Here is an 18,964-nt window from a genome sequence, read left to right on the forward strand (position 1 = left end):
GCGATTGAAGATTCCTGCCTAAACTACCTGATTAAAAGTTAGCAGACACCCCGTTCCCCGCCTTACTTCTCTTCTCATCTAATTCCAACGGCTATGCATGCCAAGCACAGATGTCTCTGACGGTATGACCTTGACTTTCCCTATTAGCCCAAACAGCATAGTTTCACACTCCTTGGTGTTTCCTCCTCCCCACTGGTTCTTGACACACATTGACTCAGCATGGCAGATGAACACTATCAGATGATTCATCAATCACTTGATTGTGGAGCCTGACACTAACCCCTTCTGGATTAGTTAAGGAAGTGATCTGTACAAATTGAAGAATTTGCCTACCATGCTTCCCCCAAATCCTGACCCAAGTTAATGTTTCATGCATACATATAAGGCTAATGTGTTTCCTGATTGCTGATTCCATGTTCATAATGCAAATAGTACTTTAGGGCAGAAGGAAAAACAATAACAGTACAGTGTCCTTTTCATAAAAAGCTGTTAAGATTAGCAGCTTTCTAATCAGAAGCACTCCTGGGAGGAGAGTTTTTCCCATTATTACTGATTAATATTGTTAGAGAATCTAAGTCATTCAGTTTATGGTATCTACTATGTAGTTGAGAAGAATGGGTGAAAGGCATAGTAAGAGCATTCAAGTGCCTGGGTCTCCTTAAAATAATTAACTTTTCATTTTGGAGAAGGCCATCATAAAACAAATTGGTTAAATTGTGTGTAAGATTTTTCAAACTTGGTTGCTTGGGCTGTTGCAGGACAGATTAACAGTGTTTAGAAATGCCAACCCTTGTGCTTGGTTCCTGTTCATAAATTTGGTAGGCTGGTGCTTCATAGTTGTCTGATGTGTAGCAATTAGAAGTTGAGAAATTGAATGAGACTTGGGTTTATAGCATTACCTTCGTGCATGCAGGGAAAATGCAGCTGGGAGTGTTGAGACCTGCCTGGTGGCATTATTGCTTCACCTCCCCATTTATTGCCTACTTGGTTTGGATCATCATAACTACAATTTCCATTCATGTCACTGCTGAATTGGCATTAGTGAATTAACAGCTCTGCTTTGTGCATCTCTGTCTGTTGGAATTAAAACCTAGGGAATATCTATCCTGTTGGGCTATCTATGTGACCTAGGTAATCATTCATAGGAGGAGGACTGTGCATAGTGGACAGAGATTGGTACTTGCAAAACGTACACATTGGCATGGTTGCCTTTTGATAGATGCTTGCATAGTACCAAAATGACTTGCATCCAAGAAGGAGAAAAGAGACACAGCAAACATACCTCTACTTTATGTCTACTGTTTAAGGGCCTCCAGGCATTTCAAGGAGTCTTACTCACTCTAACTACCTTCCCCCTTATACTTAAAAAAAATCTTTCAGGAATTTACTCGTTCATCTGATGGATGTGATCCTCAAAAGCTTAGGAGATTAAAATAAAATTAGTTAGGCCTTCTTTCTAAGCTGGAGGGTTGATGCCATGGAAGAATAATGGACAAATTAGGATTCTCTGTTTTATTCCTCATCTCAGTGTAAGGTCCTTTCCCAACTTGAATCCAACTATGGTATGAAATCTCCTGGCAATGTGTTTATTCTGCTGTGTCTCTTTGGTGCTGCTTTCACCTTCAAAAATAGCCCCTGTTCTTAGCTGAACAGGAGTTAAAGGAGTGCTTTCCTCCTAAACTGACATCAAATACAAGCATTTCAAAATGTGTCAAATCTATCCCTTTTGTCAATAACCCAGTTAGGTGACCCTGGTGGGGAATGGGGAGGAGATCAGTCAGGCACCATTGGGGTACTTTAGGCTGTTGTAGGTGTGCCCCTCCCTTCCTCACTCTCTTACCACCATTCTTCTCATCCACCCACCCACCCCAAAAATATGCTGCAGCTTTTTGAAAGAATGCTCTTCAGAGAGTGTGGGTTTAGTCATCTTCCAAAGTTGCTACCTTCTGAAAGCCACTCAGTAGCTGTTTCTGTTGTGTTGTGATTGGATTGAGTTGCTTGTCCAAATTTTACCACTCCCCAAACTCACTGGACAGCTCCTCAGTGGGCCTGTGGAGATGGTGAGTAGACTTGCCATCTCCTTTTCCATGCGTGATAAAACAGAAGAATGTGGTTTGAACCACCTGTCAAACTTGAATCCTACCCAAGCACTGTCCTTGCATCACAGCTATGATTGGTGGGTGATTTCCCACTGGTTGGTAACACTGAAAGTGGGAATGCAGCAAAGCCAGAGGGTTTAACCAGTCTCTTAGCTAAACACACCTGCTAACCTGGAAGCTGAGGCCACTATTCTGTGATAAAGCAAAATATTGTAAAATAGAGATTTTATCCTGCTCACTTTCTGCTGGCTCAGGGATGTGTGGAGAGGATCTTAACATCCCAATGGACATGATAGATGTCTCAGAATGAAGTCAGCTATACTTACAGACCTCTTACTCCATACTGGGTGCATGATGAATTCTGATTATATTGAGCACATGTGAATGGTGAGCGTGCAATTCATCTATTGGGGTGAATGCAATGTTTCTAAATAAAGGTGTTTATAGGTTATTATTCAGTAAGTAACTCATACGTCAGACATTCAGCCTTTCTGATAACTACTGGAAATGATTGGAGGAAGTGGTTTTTAGACCAAATAACTACAAGTTCTAGGTGGTGGGAACCATACAACATTGTATAACTAATGTAGCCACGTTTTTTCTCCAGTTCCCTTTTGGAATGTCAGCAGGATGGTGATTATAGTATTGATCTGGGAGGTTCACCCTTTTGGAGCAACATTCTGTAAGTCAACATAGGCTGCTTTTCTAGCTGGTTAACCTACTTCACCACATAAAATTCTTGCACTGCTGGGGATCAGTTCATCTGGCCCTCATAGATTTTAAGTGATTACCTCCTATAATCCATTATTCAAATGACAATGCTCCAGGCAAAGACTTGGAAGCAAATGAAAGAGGGACTCGGTTCCCAATTATATTACCTCTCCACCCCCCACACATGCAAATTTTTTTTTTTAAAATTCCTTTCATCATTTTCCACCAAGTAATTATAAGACCTTGGGAGGCTAACTGGAGGCTAGCCAATGATCTTTTTTTTTTTCTTTTAACTTTCCTGTGATTTTCTTTCAATGCATTGCTTTCTCACCCCAACATTCTGATTTGTTATAGATGTATGCTTTGTTCATGCAACAGTTTATCCTGGATTGCAGGACTGGGAAAGACACTGCCAAACAGGCTAAGAATCATTTTGCCAGCTCAGTGAAGAAGCCATCTTTATTCAGAGGGCTTCTCCTGAATTATGCTGTTCTTTGGTCGAGAAATAATTAGTTCAGATTTTCCTAACTTCATGTCCTCCAGAGGTGTTAAGACTACAACTTGCATAACAACACACTAGCCAGGAATTCTGAGAATTGCAGTCCCAACATTTTTAGTAGGTGCCTGGTTGGAAAAGGCTGCTTTGACATTTAGAACAAGTTCCTTCCAGAGATTTAGAATTTTAAGACACCTGCACCATTTCTCCATCAGGACATTTTAAGGCATATCACATTTTTGTTGGCTTTTACTTACCACAAGAAACTCTGTCCATTAAGGCAGTTTGAAACCAATACTGTTTATAAGTACAGCAGCTGTTGAAATGGAAGTTTGGTTGGTGTCATCCATGTTGTCAGAGCATTGAAATACAGTATTTAACAGAGAAACGTGAGCAGCTCATTGATTTGCTCTCAGGACAATAAACTGTGAAGCAGACTTGGGTCAAGTTTATGAAAGAAGGGGATATAAGATTTGTTTCCCCCAATTCTTTTTGTTTGATAAAAGATGACAAAGTCTACTGCATTTAATGGTGTATATGTTGGATTCATGTATGCCTTGTGCAGTCCTTGGCGTTCTGTGAGCTTGGTTGTTTGCTTGCAGACATTTCATTACCTGACTAGGGAACATCACCAGAGCACTGATGATGTCACCTAATTGGGTAATGAAACGTCTGCAAGCAAACAACCAAGCTCACAGAGCGCCAAGGACTCCACAGTTCAACCCCGAGCTATGTATTGTAATGGTTTCGCGCGCTTTTGGTTTATTCTCAGCTTTATGTAATGGTTGCCTACTCCAATATACTCAGTCTCGCAAGCCCGAGCTTTAAGATAACTGATTTATTAAGGAATAGTATGCAGATACAGACAAAGCTGAGAATAAACCAAAAGCGCGCGAAATACAAATCAAATACTGTTGCTTCAGGCCAACTCCGCCCCGTGCCTCCTCGTAGCAACCACCCCATCCCAGATGCCATCCATCGTCATACACCGGCCTGGGAAAGTAACCTTGAATAGAGTCACCAACCCAAACATGCATTCCAGAGATTACAGCCACGCAGGGCTGGAAATTTCCAACAGGGAAACACGGATTAGAAGAGTGACATGTGAAACGTTACGATGTCTACAGGACATTGAAATGGAGAACATGACATGTATATTCTCTTCTATTGGAATATGTGCCTTCCTTGACTTAGCTGCTTTGGCAGTACAGTTCTCAGTATTCCCAGTGATTGGAAATTAAACGAGTTGTACTCCCCAGTACCTCTAAAGGGCAGCTGGTTGAAGAAAACTGCCTTTGGGAGAATAGTCCAGTGCATAGTTATCTTGGAGTAAGTTCGACTGAGCAAGCCAGGACTTATTTATAACTAAACATTTAGCCTTTCTCAAACTTTTTCAGTATAATGACCCCATTTTAGCATCAACATTTTCCAGTCCTCCACATTGTAGTAGTTGTACTTTTAGTACTGTTGAGTGAAATGAAACATGACAAAAAACTATTATGAATCCAATATCCATGAGCAGTGCTTTTAAATGAGTGTGTAATAATGTCAACAATACTTTATTAAACTTGTAAATAAATATTGGTTGCAAGTATACGTTTTTAAAAATAAGGATTGCTTCAGGAAATCCCAAATGAATATTTTGTAGGTATGTGGTTCAAACAGGTGACCCAAAAGATCAGTCAGATTAGCATTGATCCTGATTATTTATTTTCAGCATTTCACTGTATTAAACAAAGATTATGGGATAATTCAGGACAGGAATTAATGGCTAAAGCCAAAATTTCGTGTTCACCTGTAATTTTGGACTTAATTACAGATACACTTTTCAGCTCCCTAAATATCTTATTTTATATTTAAGTAAATACAGAATAGAGAACCAGTTTGGTGTAGTAGTTAAGGCATTGGGTTTGAAACCGGGGGACCAGGAATTCTAGTCCCACCTTGGGCACAAAGCCAGCTGGGTGACCTTGGGCCAGTCACACACACTCAGCCCTAGGAAGGAGGAAATGGCAAACCACTTCTGAAAAACTTTGCCAAGAAAACTGCAGGGACTTGTCCAGGCAATCTCCAAGAATTGGACACAATCGAATGGAATACACACACACACACACACACACACACACACAGAGAATAGCCTTTTCAAAGGCCAGATTAAATATGTTGCCATCAAATATGCTATATGGTAGATTTCAAAAAATCCCCATCTCTCAGAGATTTTGTCCCTGTAATGGCATTGATCTTGGTGGATCATATTTTATTCTATTGTAAATTTCATAAGAGTCTTTGGCAGGATGTTACCTGGCCTATTTTAAAATCAAAACCAGGAAGAGATACTTCTTACTTGCAGATGGAAATCCTAAAATTATAGAAGGAAAAGTCAGATTTTTAACTATGGATATGAAAACAAAGTTTTTAGTAACGCATCAAGAAGTTGAGGTTTTAAGTGTATAACATAATATTTATCAAATATTTTACTTGTTAAACTGTTTTATCTAATGCCAAATTTTAGATTATATTTGTAATTTGCTATTTGGGCCTTTGGCTGTAAATAATTTAGTTAAAAAAAACTTGTATGCCACCCAACTCTCCAAAGCATTTACCTAGAGTAAATATACTATTACATACATGTCTCAACATTTATTCAGATTACAGAAGATTATCTTTATTTCCCTGTTTGTGGGAGGAAGCCCTTTGGAAACCTGCTAAAATGGTCCAAAAGTGTGATAACTGCTCTCTTTCCATTAGGTCCTCTTCAATCCTATGTATTGAAAGGCTTATCATACGAGGCCTCCCTGATATTTGTTTCCATGTTGTTGCTATGATTATTTATTAAATTGAAAGATTACATGACTTAAGATTGTGTTTAGGGAGAGGGGTAGGATGTGCATGCTTAGAGAAGCAACTGTACCTCTGGATTGACTGCTGGTGGGATGGTAGGCTGGTCCAGGTGCAGGTGAGACGGGGGTTCCTACAGGACAGGAATCTGGGTCTGTAGTGGAGGCTGCCAGGCAGGTGAAAGAAAGTCCACCTGTGGGGATGCTGGTGACAAGGCTTGAGGGAGACCACACAGGTGGTCAGCTCAGCTTCTGCAGCATGGCCTCTGACTCCTGGCCTCTCTTGTGAGGAAGGTGGATGGGGAAAGTCATTGACACAGTGTGGGTGGCCAAGGCAGAAGGAGGTCAGCATTGATCGAAGAAGGAAAATATAAGAGGGGCTCCAACAAGTAGGATAGCTGGGTAGCCCTGGGAGGCAGTGAGAAAGGAGCAGGGGCATATATGGAGCAGTAGCGCTGGTTATGGGGTGGAAGGATTTATGAACAGCTTACAGGAAGCATGGCAATGGCAGGGAAAATTACGGATCCTGGGAAGAAGAGGAAGAGGAAGAACCAGCCCAATTCAGCTGCTGCTGATCTTTCCAGTGCTTCTTTCCCTTCCCCCTCACCCCAAGCAGGGAAGTTCCTTTCAGTCAGCATGTTTGCCAGCAGAAGGGTTGTCTGAATAGTCTTTTTGTTTGGTTTTCCATATTTGATATGAATCTGATCAAATACGAATTTGATATCACAGATTTTTTGCAATAACTGAGTGGTTCTCTAAGAGCCTGGGGCCCACTGCTTGAAACAGCTGCTTTACAGGGTTGCTTTGTTGAATGACTAGCTTGGTAGAGGCCTACCAGAAACGGAGTTGGTTCAGAAAATGAGCAGTTAGATGGAAGGGCATCTTTTGCTTCATGCATTTGTAAAAATAATTGTGGTATTTCCACCCCAGGAGGATAGGATTAGGGTGGTTGTTTTTCCTCTAGGACCAGACACCATACAGCATAAGTGCTGCAGCTTTTTAATGGTTAGATATTTCTGAGTTGCAATTTGCCAACGGTACGTACTGTCAGATAGTGACTGGATTCATACAACGTACCAAAACCTATCAGGTTAACAAAACTAAATTGCTGTATTTATATACTATGCTGTACCAAAAAGATTGAACCATATCATGGCTTAATATTATTAATATGCTAAAGCAGTGTGTTTCTTTAATACACTAAATCACAAACTACACAGTCACATTTTAGCATAGATTAAAGCTTGTTGTGTGAATGCAGTCATTCTGGCTTTATTTTTTGACTATGTGGCATCAAGTTGGTATTGACTCTAGGCGGTCACATATGATAGACCTCTTCCAGGATGATCTGCCTGTGATCCCTTCAGGTCTTCCAAGAGTGCATCTAAATAAATTGTTGCTACTCACAGAGATCATTGGTTCATTCCTTATTTATTGTCTTCAGAAGGAAATACTTAAATGCTTTCTGACATACTCTTTGATATACAACATTTGTGTATTATTTCCTCATGGCAGTCAAATAAATTCAGGTTTAGTATCTAAGCGAAATCCTGGCCCTATTGTAGGTGTTCATTACAAGCCACTGCTGTGTCATGACACAAGTATGTAAGTTGTGCCATTTATGGAGTGGCATCATCATGCATATGTCATCATGTGCTCCTCCTCTGGAAGCCCACAGTGTATGAGCCTAGGTGTTTGTGGGCAGGACAGTTAATATCAGCCTGGCTTTTTCCTATACTGGGATTCAAATCAAATCTTTTGCTCCAAAATTCTATCCGCTTACAAATTCTGTGGTTGCATACATAAACCTCTGCAACTGACTGTCTATAAATTCAGTGTGAAGTTCTTGGGTTCAGTGTGCTAGGCATTTTCTTTAATTGCACAAAATAGCCTCCATAGTTTTTTTACATCCAACTAACAACAACAACAACAACAAAAAAGTAGCTTTCAGATTCTATCACAGGATACATTAGGCTTCATTGGAGGCTGGGCAAAGTTTCCTCCAGTGGTAAGAGCGGTAATGGCAAGCAGATAGGTGGTTTTGTGGAGAATACATCTTGTAGAAGATATCTCAAGAGCCTTATGCAACGCTCCTGTGACAGGTGAAGGATGAGGAAATGTAGCTAACAGCCTCACTGTTAACAGCCTGCCACCAAAGCCCATGGGAACTTCATATGTAAATTGCATTTATGGATTGGATTGTAGTCTACAGAACACAGGCTATAAAAAAACTCTTAATTCCCAAAGGGTCAGACATGACTTGGTGCTCGCACAGGGGACCTTTCTCCTTTTTTCAAAGCTAAAACATGACCTTTCTGATTTGAAATGAAGAGACTCCTTCTCTCCTCTCAGGTCTCGAGCCCCGTAGTCTTTTCAGGCTGATCTTGTGTCTGAACTCTAAGGGGTGTTTAATATTGAGGATGTACAGCTATGGGGGAAAGTATTCGTCCACTTCTGGATTTTCTGAACATTTGCTTATCTTCACTGCAGAATGTTATCAGAACCTCATGTGGCTCCTACTGATTTATTAGGGAGTCTGAATAAACAAGTAACTGTGATGGTTGCCTTATTCCCAAAGAGACACGGACTCACTTAGTTAGGGCTAAGGATTTCCGGTTTATTGGGAATAGAATGCATACACAGAAAAAGATGGGAATGAGCACATGGCGTGCGAGGTAGCCCGTAAATACCCGCGGTGCGGACCTGGCCCTTTTCCACCCCCCATTGTCCCAAAGTTCTGATCCGGAGTCTTGATGGGCGATCAGGGTGCGATCCTGGAGTCTCGATGGGCAATCAGGAGGATTAGCGCTGATCGCCTCTGTCTTCTTCCCGTGTCCGGCGCACGTGTGTCCCCCGGGGTAATGCAGAGATGTCAGGGAGATATGATGATGGCTTCTCTGGTCAGGGTAAAGGTATGTCTCCTTTGTCCTTTATTGGTATTTGCATCTTGAGTGTTTAAAGGATTAGTACGATTCCTTCCTCCTTCCTTCCCTTTTTCGGAAAGGCATGTTCCCCGTTGTGATGCATGAATGCATCGCAACGGGGGACATGACAGTAACATAGCTCTTGGTTGCCTGTTGCATTTTTTTATGCTTCTCATTAGTTTGTATTTCCACACACTTCTGTGGTACTGCAGCATTTTGTAAAAAAATTTTTTCACTGTGTTCCAAGCAGCTTCCATATCTTGTGTCTACTTACTATTCACTTCGTTGCAAGATTAATCTTTTTTTTTAATGCTTTTTCATACAGGATATTTAGTCTTCCACATGCCACAGTCATTGCCAGATGATAAATGTTGACTTCTGCCCCCATCAGGGTTTTCACATAATATATTTTTTTTAGGAAGGGAAGGAAAAGGTAAACCAGTTATGAGATTCAGTTGTACCAGTGCCCATAGAGTGTTCCCTACTTAAAGCAAAGGAGAATTCCAAGCAGTTCAAGCCCATTTTGGACAGCATGGGACAAGTAAAACCAAAGTCCAGTTGTACCCCAAGCACTCTCATGCTGATCTGTGCAAGATGAGATCTCTAATTTAGAGACTATCATCCAAGCCAGCATATGTTGTTTGCATCCCACCAACTGGGTAGTATATGCATTGTACTGATACATTCAGGACACTAAATGCTGAATCTTTCAGTCCCCTGAAATGTGTTAAAGATGATATTTTGACAGGCTGGAAATCAGTTTGCTTTTGATTCTGAGAATATCCAAGAAAACATAGCTACCACTTCACCTTAATAGCAACATCCTCCTCCTCTTCCTCCTCCTCCTCGCATTTGACCAAATGTGTTAGCCTTACACAGAAAACACCCAGTTGGGGAAAGCACTTGATGTACTGTATATATAGAGAGAGAATCCTAGAAATGGGGGTTGGGGTAGGGGGAACAATTTTTACTTGGCTATAGGCCTGGTACAATGATAATGCTGGGTAGTAATTATGAGAGTAGAAGTCTGGAGAGCATTTGGTTGACTTAGGCTGTTCTAAGGCAATGTTCCTATCAGTGCCAAAGTAATGTACAAGTACTTTTGGAGATTAAGAGCATATATCGCTTTAATTCACAGTAGCTAATGGAATCCTGTTTCTAAATCTTCTAAGAAGAGATGCCTGTTATATCAGCCTTGAGCCTTAGGATGCGTGTTATAGTGTCTTTATATAGGAACTTAAGCTAAACTAATGGCAAGTGTGGAAAGTTTTATGACATATATATAATTATCACTCTTCTCTGCAGCTCTAGAACAAGTAGTGAATACAGCCCCATTTAGTAATGCTGCAGCCTTTGGGTTAATTATAGCTGTCAGTAGCTCATTTTGTGCAGCTTAAAATAATACTTATCAAACAACCTTATTTTCACTTGTTTCGTTTCTTAAAAACAGGCACTTGCATATTTAATATAATTTTTGGTTTCTTTAGCATCACACATATACAGATAGAATAGGAAAAGATAGAGAAGGTTTCTGGTGCTTAGTAGTAACGTATGTGTTCTGCATTTCTGCTTCATGTACTATTTAATAGAAAAGCTCTCATCCAGAGATCTTGCAGCTGAGTACCTTCTGTAGGCAACTGAACAGAAAGTTTGACCTGGATTACTTTCAGAAACTTCTACTGACATACAATTGTTTTTTTCTTAAAATCTTGAACATTACTTCATATAACATTCTTCTGGCTTGCCTGTGTAGGGAGAAAGTTGAGATAGTAAGTGTGTTTGTACCACATGCTCAGTCTGGTGTGGTGTGATCTGTGAATCAGTTACACAATCCAGTGAACAAGCATCAGGCAGAGAGCAAACTAAAAATATGCCCCATTGCCTAGAGAGCAGCCATCTTGATCTTCATCCTGGCTACCTGGCCATATATGGCATCCATTAAAAAACACACACACTTTTAAATACAGTGGCTTGATAGGTTTGAAGCCACCACAGACATGATGGGGGAAGACATGACTTAGCCCATCCCATTTTTCTGTCTTGTTTCCTGAGGAGGAATTTTGGAGAATATGAAAGTTTGCGGGCTCCTCTGACATTTGGGTTGATTTTAATAAAGGTATTATCCAGCTGTATGTTTTGACTTTTTTCACTCCATAAACTATCATGACAATGAGTGCTTTTCAATATTTTTAGAATTGCATTTTTTTTCTTTTATGTTTGTGAAGTTCTTGGCATTTACAGACCCACTTTGAACTTTTGATGTTTTTCTGCATGTTCTGAAGGATGTTCCCATCTAGGCCATAGCAAGGACAGGACAAGGAAACTTACTTTGATACCCCTTCTACTCACGTCAAAGCTTGGGCTCATTTTCAGTCTTTAGTCTACATTATCATGAAATGAACTGAGAAAAAGTAGGAGGTTTCAGAACCTTATCTTTTCTAGAAGTTGTAGACAGTTGTCTGTTCATGCAGTAAGCACTGATACCATGTAATATTAATATGTATTGTCTGTGTTTTCTCTCCCCTTCTCTCTCAGCACTAGAAATTGTCCTTGCAAGATGAGTCACTTTTCTCGGAAGAGCTCCTCAGTGATTCCACAGCTGGAATACAGGCCATCCCAGACGGATTCATCAAATAACCTATCAATGGATACCTTTTGGCTAGAAGTAGAGAGCATCAAAGAGAGCACTGAATCTGAGTCTGAAGAGTGCAGCCTTACAGAAGCCAAGTTCCTGGAAGGTAAGAAGTCTCTGTAGCTTACTGGAGTTGCTGGACCTGAGAATATTTTTGCAAACGGTAGCTTACTGGACCCAACAGTTGTGGCAAATGGCAAGTTCTTTCATGTAATCTTTGTTTTGTACTTGAGATAAAAGCTGTTGTGCAGTGTGGGACAAAGAATTGCAGCCAAAGCAAACGAGTTATCTAGGGAGATGGTGGCGTTCCTTTTGCTGTTCATATTGAAGTAGAAGCTGGAGAGAATTTTCTTGGGGATGTTTCAGTTTAAGTACTTGCCTTAAGCAAGAGGTTGAACCGAGTGGTCTAAATGATGCCTTCTAACTCTATGACTTAATGATTCTAAATGCTAATAATATAATCAAATCTTGCATGTTTTTTTAAAAACAAGATTTAGGGGAAGAATGTTTATCAGAAATGTTTATTATTGTGGAAGAGGGAGAAGCAAAAGTGTTTCAGCTCTTTGGCCTCACCGTAACTCTGCCATCACTAAAGTTTGTGTCTGGATTAAGCCCCTCCATGCTTGCTTTGCCCTGGGTGGAAAGTTTCTGTTAGTTCCAATGGAAACTTGTCTCCCAAGGCAAGAAGCAGGGACTGGAGAGTTGAACACTGTTGGCAGCTAAGAGTTTAAACTCCCCTCCCTTCTTGCCAGGATCAGAGTTTTTGGCATACAGTACATTTCTGTTCGTTTTTAATTACACATGAGCAAAGGTTTGATTGCCTTCATACCCTATTTGGTCTTGAACCAGGAACCAACTCCCCCAAATTCAATTGTTTCTAAGTTTACTCTTTGGCCTTCTGGGGTGCTGTTGAAAGATAACATTTTATGTTCCTCAGCCTAAATTCCATTGGCAGTACTTGGAGAATAGAATTAACCAGTTTTGTATGTACAACTACTATACAACTATTAAGCTGAACTTATTCCCAAGGGGAAGTCTAGGTATGAACTAAACCTTAGGTAGGCTCTTCATGTAAATTTGGACAGGTGTATTGATTTTCTTTCTGCTGTTTTCTGCTAGGCAGATAGAGAATCTCATTGACCTGGTAAAGTTCCCCATTATTGCTGTGAGGTCTTTCACAAAAGGAAAACTGTCTCTGTGTTTGGAGAGTAGTATGGCATGTGCATTTCTTTGAAATGTGCTTATATTTTCCTGGCCTCTGAGTAATTATACATACTGGGTGGAAGTGAAAGGATGAATGTGCTCTGTCTAGCGATGCTGCTAGTCAACCATGGCCCTTAAAAGAGACTGTTGGAAGTAGACGGATCCTTCTGAGTAGCTGGAAGGAAAAACCAGCAAAAGTGTGTTTGTGGGTGTAGAAGAGCTTTGTTTACATTTACAGGTGTCACTGATTCCCAACTACTGGATGTTATACTTGCAATTCATACCAGGATAAGTTCAGATTCCTTGTAGAGTTATACTCATTCTGTAAACTGTGTTCCAGGGCAGGAGAATCAGATTTTTTTTATTATGAAACTCCAGTGTGTAGTTTCTAATTCTTGTTCGGCCACAGTTTGTGATTCATCAAGATTGAAGGTAAGGGCTTTTCCCCACTTTCACCTATCCCTGATACAAACATGCCCTGATAATTTCTTTTTGTATGCCATGTCCCCATGATGTTATCTTTGTCTTCTCCCTAGTCTATAAGTGAGACAGTCTTAAGTCAGATGCATTGGTATTAATGTAGTGTTTTTTTCCATTTTATGACAGCATCTGAGGGGGAAAATGTGTAACATCAATTAGGCTTTATCACTCATTATCTTGGAGAGAAGTCAGAATTGGCAGTAACTGGAACAGAGGCAGGAGAGACAGGACAGAGGTCAGCTGTGGGGACAGCAAATGTCATGCCTGAATAGTTTTCTTCCAACTCAAGAATGGGTGGAGAACATTTCAGCTCAGCAGTGGGGAAGTGTCCTAAGAAGAGTTTGGGCTAGAAATAGATGTCAGATTTTGTGGGTCTGCTTCCGTAAGTATACTGCATATCTAGTTAGATGTAATGGGAAATGAAATGAAAATTGTGGCAGGAAATAACTTTCTGTTCTAAAAAGAATTGAAAAAAAATTCCTTGTGAATTTCTTTATTACTCATGTCCACTGTCAAAATAAAACAACTTAATAAAAAGAGGTTTTCATAACTTCTGTGTGTGTGTGCCTGTGAAGAAAGACACAAAGAAGAGTGTTGTACAATATACTTCAGAGAGAATGTGTGTTGCAACAATTCAGCAGCCTTAATGTATCTCGCTAAGGTATTTTTTTTTTAGGAATCAAAGTGTACAAATACCTGAAGAAAGAATTTTGAAGAACAATCCTGAAATGATCATGGGAGAAACACAAGATTTTGCAAAGTTAATCAAACATGCAAAGTATACAATGAAAATCTCTGTAAAGTAACTTTATTCATCCAGAAACTATTTCAAAAATCACACTTCCAGTTGAGATAGATATTTCCAAGTCAATCTACTTTTAGCATAGATAGCCAAAGAAACAGAGGAAAAGTGCTGAGTATAGAATATAGAAGCATGTGCACCTGCTACTACTTTATTTGTGTTTGCGTGGATGTGAGTTCTGAGATCCTCACAATCTGGGATCCTGCTTTTTTAGAATTCTAGATTGCAGAGAAAGCTGAATATCTGATGAGAGCTTGACTCAAGGAAATAGATGGGTTCCACCTAGGGCTGGAAGCTGCACAAGCCTGGCCCATTGGGCCCTTTCAGCCCTTTCATTCTGGGAAAATAACAGTAGCTTCTTAAGGTATATTTGGTTAAAGTCAAATTTGGTTTTTAACACTGTATTTTCTCTGTGAATTACTCTGTGGCTGGATTCACACCGAACATTAGGCTAGGCATTGGGTTGTCTGTAGTTCAGGGTGCTGTGGCAATATAGCCATTGTCTCTGCAGGTTGCATGAACCATTAACCAATAATGCAGTGTTTTATGTGAATACAGCAGTTGTATTTTATCAACCCAGATTCAGGCATTATAATGTTGTGTGAACCCATCCTTTGAATAGTAAGTGATATGCTATTTGTTGACCTTGCTTTTCTCGTTCTTCCTTGCCTCTCAGAGGGGGAAGCTGAGGCTGAATGGCTGCAGGACGCTGGACTCTCTGACCTAATGGGTGATCATGCGGAAGAGAACGGCAACATTGTCCTGCTGTCCACTTTGACCAAGACTCAGGCTGCGGCTGTGCAGCGACGGTTGGATACTTATACCCGCTCCCGACGGAAGAAAAATAAGCAGCCTATCCGTGATGTCAGAGACATTTTTGGAGTAGTTGAGTCTGGGGTATGTTACTTTACATTGTGTTTTGCTTCAGCTTTTCCCTCCCCCATTTCTAGCCTCAACAATTTAGAATGACCCCTCAAAAAAAAAAAAAGCATTTTACTGACTTTTTAAATGTATCAAACTTTGCAGCCTTACCTATTAGTGAACTTAGATAAATTTTAGAGGATGGATGATTAAACTTGGCATAGAGTAACCGTTTTGATAAAAATATGAGCCGATTGTGAGTGGTAGCATACAGGTAGTCAAAGCCATCAAAATGGCTTCTTCTTGATTAAACCCCAAGGATAATTTCCTTATTGTTAGCAACTTCAGCAATTTTATATACTTTGCACCCCACCCATACTATAGCAGAGTGAGGGAGAGGGAGACTGACTGACTCTGATGCTTCTGGATTATTGAGTAACTGTCTCATCATTAGAAAGCTGGTAGGATTTCACCACCATCAGTTTCCTTGCTGTACTCTGAACCAAAACCATGATGGTATCCCAGGCCTGCTAGTCTCGATCAAAGAAAAGAAGACATCAAATATTTCTCTGACTCAGATTGGTCCACTTAAATTACATTAGAGCCTGTCTGTTTCCTGATCTTATGTTCATGTGATAGCAGGAGTTTAATATGAACTGGATTTTAGCCATGAACCTTAATTTCTGTTTCAGGCACTGCAACTGAGACAATCATAGAAAACACCCAAATATGTACAGGAGTGTTTTTTCTTTATAACTGAAGTGAGAGGCATCACTTCATGGCATAGATTCATGGCATCTAGATGAAAAGATGATGTTTTCAAGTGGGCTATTTTCCTAATGTGCTCTTTGAAATGATGACAGATTTCTTCAAGTTGAACTCAACTTGGTGACATTACATCCATGTCCATGTAATTATCTTGGTAAAAATACAGATAGCTTGCAAATTGCCCATTCTAGGATATCTTTTTCACCTCTCCAGTATAGTTTACAACCCTGGCATTTTCTGGTAGTGATCCATCCAAGTACTAACCCGGTTTAATCCTGCTTAGCTTTTTGAAATCAGCCAAGGTCAGCTATATGCTGCCACCTGCTGGGTTTCAAAATATACCAAGATCCATTTTTTTTCATAAAATTTAGTCAACTTCCTTAGAAATGATTAATTATTGCTTGAAAATGGATTTTGATTTTGATGGGATATCTCCAGTATGTTGTACTGAAAAAGTTGCATTTTAATCTCAAACATATATGGTTTCTTTGATTTTGGCTTAATGTAATATGTGAATCAGTCTTTGTAAACTAAGCGTTTTATAAAACATACTTGACTTTTAAAAAAAATATGTTGTTTTTTATGCATGTTGCATTTTTAAAATATTTGCATTTCTTTTCTTTTTGTGTTAAGCTGTGTTGTTATAACCTATGCCCAAAACAACAAACGTACTACTTATTTACATTAAGTGTAAAAAAGCTCACTGATGTGCCAGAAAGCATGCGTAAAACAAGCCATGGCGTAGTGTGATATGTGAATTCACTGGTTTCTTTTGTATTCTCTGTCTAGGAGACTGAACCAGCAATGGAGGCTGAAATAGATCGACCACACCGCAGGTCTGCATCGTCTAACAACCTTCAGAAATGTAAGAAACATATTGCATTGCTTTGAATAGAGAGAAGGAATATAATCTTTAGAATAAAAATGTGTAACCGCTGTCAGCTAAAGGACCACAGCAGGCTTTGAATGGCAGGTCAAGAGCTGTGTTCTAAAAGTGGGGAGGATTCAGGAGAGGGATTCAGGAGTTTAAGAGAGTCATAAGCATCTGAAAGTTTTCAGGCATCCATTTAACCTCTGAAGCCATCCCCAGCATACAAATACCGACCTAAATTTCCCCCCCCAAAAGGGGTCTGGGCAAGTTGTCACACGTTTTGCACCCTTCTGCAAAATCAAAAGCTCTAGGATTTCCATGTGAGATTACACACTGAATATAGCTTTGCAGCTCTCCCAATAGTCTGGTGTGACATCATGTTTGCAAGAAATTTAAGGTGCAAGGTTCTTCTGACATAATTTCTTGTACATTAAGTTTTTTCCCTCTTTTTAAAGTTCTGCCAGACAATGTATTGTATCACGTATGCAAGCTTTACAGTGTGAGAACTCCCTCCACGGCCTCTCTTAGCGATGACCCTGCTGACTAGAGAATTCTCTGACGTAAACTACATGCGTTACGTTTAGGGAAAGCTGATTTATATTTTGGTGGCAATCACTTTTTTTTTTTTTTAATTTCAGTGGTGATCACTTTCTTTCCTTCTTTTAATTTCAATATTCCTGTTTCTTTTTTTTTCTTTTTGGTTTTTCTAAGGATTTAAAACTTGAAAAACTGAAGGTCTAAAAGCTTCAGTTAAATAATAAAGTCTTCAAGCTGAGCTTGACCCTTGGCAGTGTGATAGAGGTATCAATGTATTTTCTTGGCAACAGTGCAGAAGTCCTTTGCCTCCCATCCAAGTACTAAGGAGTCTGAAGTCCAAAAGCTGCTTAGGTCAGCCAGGGTCAGCTAAAGGCAAGAGTTAGATGCAGGAGTGCATTTTTTGAATGAATTTATTTTTCCCTCTTGTGAAAGTATGTATCATATTAGTTAAATTCCTACCATGGCTTGATTTAACAATAAATGAGGTTCAGGTATGCATTTAACTTGTATCAGTTTTGGAGGAAGGGAAGCAAGGGACAGGATGGTAGCGCTCAAAGATTAGACTTATCCTTCAAGGCTGCATGTACAAAAGATGTCACCGTGGATGCTGTAAGAGTGAGTTACATTAAGACCACAGTGGAGAATGCTTAGTCCTCTCCTTGACAACGTAGTCTCATACCTTCCTCACCTCCTGACAAAGAATAGTGCTTTTGAAGTAATTAAAAAATGAGATACTGAAGTAAATAAAACCAACTAGGTGGGAACACCTCACACACCTCAGTTAATCGTTGCAATACCATTTTTGGAGAGCAATCACAAATTCAGCTTCCTTAGAATAGACACATTTGTAATTCTATTCATGCACATTTAGTGAATGCGTACATCTGGCTGCAGTTCTTAAGAGCAAGTTTTATACATTGTGTTTACATGACAAAAACAATTGAAAACAAAATTGAGTGGCCTCAACTGATAAAAAAAAAATACATTTCATTAAAAAAAATCCCGATTCATGCAAACAGGATGTATTGAAACCCTTCAAAGACAACTGGATTTGCAAATGGAAAGGACATAGTTAAAGCATTTGGGATTGTATGTTAACATAAAGCTTTTATTTAACCACTTTATTCTGGATATAAAATATAGATTGTTTAAATTTGATTGCTACTTAGTTCTATGACCCTGGGATTAGTTTATTTTAGGAGCCAATCAGGTTTTTCTATAGACTGATTTTAGTCTGTAGACAATACTGTAAATTTCTATCTTGTTTATGAAATATATGTTATTTCCTTCATTCAAAATTCTTTGCTTTTAGATCCAGTGGGAACCCCAGGATTCCAGTCTCCCTTGAGAGATTCTGTGAGAGAAGAGTTATTCAGCATGGAGGCTGCATATTCAGAGCAGGCTGCAATCCTGCTCAAAGGATCATTCCCAAGGGAAACCAGGAGGATGAAGGAAGAGAGTTGTTTGCCTGTGAGGCTCTCTTTGTTTAAGCCAGGGTTAACCATCCCATGGGCTGCATGTGGTTCCCAGTATTCCATTTGTGATCTTCCCCAGCACTCTTGAGAAATTACTTCTGAAATTTGATGGCTGAATGGCAAAATGTCAGCAACAGAATTTCAGGACTTTCTTTTTTAGGGATGGGAGAATATTAAAGGGTGAGGATGATAGTAGCTTGCCTTCCAAGGGGTGCCTGCTCCCATTCTCTTCACAAAACATCTTCAGAACATCAACAACTGGGCTGGA

General features: G+C 39.8%; 1 protein-coding gene across 1 annotated transcript in view; it reads left to right on the top strand.

The window, feature by feature from the left end:
- The window catches only part of ARHGAP40 (Rho GTPase activating protein 40), a 55,858-nt gene that overhangs the window by 23,695 nt on the left and 13,199 nt on the right, over positions 1-18,964 (top strand). The window contains exons 5-8 of the mRNA XM_063299814.1: positions 11,603-11,805; positions 14,861-15,081; positions 16,603-16,678; positions 18,534-18,691. Coding sequence (XP_063155884.1) covers positions 11,603-11,805; positions 14,861-15,081; positions 16,603-16,678; positions 18,534-18,691 — 658 coding nt within the window. The remainder of the gene's footprint in view (positions 1-11,602; positions 11,806-14,860; positions 15,082-16,602; positions 16,679-18,533; positions 18,692-18,964) is intronic.

Source organism: Candoia aspera, chromosome 3 (genome assembly GCF_035149785.1).
Source record: "Candoia aspera isolate rCanAsp1 chromosome 3, rCanAsp1.hap2, whole genome shotgun sequence".
NCBI classification, from domain to species: Eukaryota; Metazoa; Chordata; class Lepidosauria; order Squamata; family Boidae; genus Candoia; species Candoia aspera.